This window comes from Gracilinanus agilis, unplaced genomic scaffold (assembly GCF_016433145.1).
Source record: "Gracilinanus agilis isolate LMUSP501 unplaced genomic scaffold, AgileGrace unplaced_scaffold55375, whole genome shotgun sequence".
In the NCBI taxonomy this organism is placed as follows: domain Eukaryota; kingdom Metazoa; phylum Chordata; class Mammalia; order Didelphimorphia; family Didelphidae; genus Gracilinanus; species Gracilinanus agilis.
In genome coordinates, this window is record NW_025390660.1 from 1,999 (window position 1) to 5,056 (window position 3,058).

Here is a 3,058-nt window from a genome sequence, read left to right on the forward strand (position 1 = left end):
TCCCAAAGCCACTTTTCTATCACCCACTAGTTGAGACCTTTGCCTGGGAACAAATCTCCTGTGGACTTCCTTTAATACTCTTTGGCCACAGTCACAGCCAAGGTGGTGCCATCTCCAAAGAAGCCTACTGCACTAGTGTTGGCATTCAATGGCCTCACACTCTGTAACTCCATGGCTCAGATAGTGCATGTAGGTAAGAAAGAAGGCAAACAATTCTAGGGGCATAATGGAGGATTCATTGGAACCTACTTTGTCGATCAACACAAAAGTCCAGTGACTCTTAGCATAAAGGAAAGTGCTGAACCTCAAATAATTCTGGATGAAATGATTCTGGAAAGCCACACTTTCCAACTCTGGTTCAGTTTATCACCTCCCCCACTGTCAGTCTGTCTCTCTGTATCGGGATACTCATGAAAGAAGCCTAATAACATCAATATTTTCTATCTTTATTCACATTCTTACAGGTTTTTGTTTTTTTTTAAGGTTTGAGCCTCTGGGTGAAAGCTGTTCTCTGTGCGTACAGTACTGGACACTGAGTATATTAGTCCCTAAGGAAGGAGCAACACAGCAGGCCCAGAATTTCTAGGACAGAGAATACCCAGGGGAGTCACAGTAGCTATTACCTAATCACCGCCTGATTTGGCATCCCCTCCAGAAAACAAGGGGATAGAGCCCTGGGATCTCTTCTCAGGAAGGAAAAAGCTGGTCCCCATGAAAATCCTGAGGTACTAGCTCCAAGTACCAGCTTGAAACAGGGCTTGGCTGCCAAAAGGAACCCATCCTCGAACCTGACAATGCCGGGGTCCCAAGACCAAACCAGCGCTGGCTCAGGACAGAGTCCAAGTCCTCTCCAGACAGAGCTGGGCCGTAAGCTTGAGTAGTGACCCTGCTCTCCCCCATCACTTATTCACAGTCTTTTCTTTTGGTTTCTTCTGTTTCTTCTGTTCCTCATATTCAGTGATTTTCTGTCGGAAGTACCCTGTAGAACCAGATCCACCCGTCAGACAACACACAAACCAGACGTTGATGATCATAAACAGAAAACATTCAGCCATCCTCCAGCCCCCCATCCTGGGCAGATGCCTCCTAAATTCTTCCCAAGGAGTTGTTGTTTTTTTAAATCCTTAGTTTTAGTCTTACTAATAACTCTTAAGACAGAAGGAGCTTACATTCCAATGGAGAAGACAACCCATAAAAGACAGCTGAAAAGTAAGAGGAGAGAGAGAAGGGAAGGTATGAAATTGAAGTCTGGAAAGTTAGAAACAGAATCAGTGTAGAAATGGCTGATCTGTGCCATTTTCCAAAATAGAGAGAATTTACTCATGGGAGATTTGGGCTCTCGAGGCTAAGAAATAAGGATTGCTCCCTTGTTCCTCCAGGGTCTGGAGCAGAAACTAGCCCTAAATCATGGAGAGAAATGAGGCCCTCTGCCTACTGACAGCAGTGGCAGAATCTGTTCAAAAGGACAGACCAGGGAGCAGTTTCCAGATGTTTACCATTCACCCTCCTAGAAAAGTTTAAGTTGCCCTACCCCAGGCTTCTCACATAATCCTGCCTTCCTTTTTCCTTTTTCCTTCCCCCTTCCACACCCATGCAGGGATTCTCTGATCTAGGCCTTGGTCCAGGCAAGGGGATCTAAACTTACATTGGTGTGAAAGTGCTCACCTGCATGGGACGTCCTGCTCTTCTCTGCTTCTTGGATGAAAAGGGAGAAGAGCTGCGTCTTCACAAATTTCTTCACAAACCGGCGTTTTGTTTTAGAGGTCAGGGCTTTACAGAAGGATTTCTCCTGGAAGTGGCCTTGCCTATCTGGCCCCCACTTGATGTAGGAGGCATAATGGCCCACAGTCCTGATGAAGAACTGCATGAAAGGACCTGAGACATGCTCATTGATCTGCTCCAATGCTGCAAAGACATAGAAACCCTTTCAAGATAGGTTCATTCACTGTCCCTCCTACCCAGAAGGAAGAAGCAGGGCTATACAGAAAGTGTGGCGGGTGTAGCCTTCACCAAAGATTGAATTCCTTGTGTGTCTCAGGATTGCAAATTTAAAATTTGACAATGCAGAAGCGAGGGCATTGGGCCCACCAGTTTTGTGGGCCTGGGACTGAGGGGCCTGACTAGGGTTTTGCAAAGTGGAATGACATTTCCCTCCAGGAGAGTCTGCCTCAGGGTTGAAGGCCCAAGTTTTCTTGCATACTTGGGAGTGCTGAGTAAGCAAAGCAGAAAAGTGAATTTGAAGAAGAAGATGGGATTCTAGGACTTACTCTGCAGATCATTATTCCCCTGGGCAAGAGAAGTCAAAATGTCATTCTGCAGCTTTGGTGGCAAAACATCCCCCTCATCTCCAACCTAAGAGAGGATTAAAAAATTAGTTCATAGTTCAAATGGGGGTGGGGGTGGGAGAAGGTAGGCAGAAGAGAAGTGGGAAGAGGCAGTTGGAGATTGGTGAGAGTGGGAAATCAAATCCTACCTCTAAAAACATATTAGGGGGGTAGCTAGGTGACTCAGAGAATTGAGAGTTAGGCCTAGAGACAGGAGGCCCTAGGTTCAAATCTGGCCTCAGATACTTCCTAGCTGTGTGACCCTGGGCAAGTCACTTAACCCTCATTGCCTAGCCCTTACTGCTCTTCTGCCTTAAAACCAATATATAGTATTGTGATAAGGGTTTAAAAAATTAAAAACATAAAAACAAAAATTAAAATTAAAAAATATTAAAATAAAAACATGAAAAGTTGTGACTTTGGGCAATTCACAACTTTTTAATTCCCTTAAACAACTCTGTAACTACAGATTGAAGATAAATTATCAACAGGTGCCAGTGGGAAAAAGTCTCCATATCATATAGAAAAGTTCTCTGTATCAGTGAAATCACAAATCTAGACCTATCTCTCTCCCCCACGAAAAATAATGAATAAATCTCTAAAAGAGTGGAAAAGAAAGAAAGGAGGGAAGGAGGGAGAGAGAGAGGGGGAAAGGAAGAGAGAGAGAGAGAGAGAGAGAGAGAAACCGGAAGGAAGGAAGGAAGGAAGGAAGGAAGGAAGGAAGGAAGGAGGGA

The 3,058-nt window shown here is 44.7% G+C and overlaps 1 protein-coding gene across 1 annotated transcript; it reads right to left on the reverse strand.

Moving 5' to 3' along the window:
* Window positions 1-227: 227 nt before the first annotated feature.
* Window positions 228-2,352, reverse strand: LOC123256025 (DENN domain-containing protein 2D-like; the record flags this gene model as incomplete). Its single annotated transcript, XM_044684722.1, has 3 exons — window positions 228-979; window positions 1,666-1,905; window positions 2,268-2,352. Coding segments are annotated over 3 exons (405 nt in total), but the record flags the coding sequence as incomplete, so codon positions are not given.
* Between the last annotated feature and the right edge of the window lie 706 nt (window positions 2,353-3,058).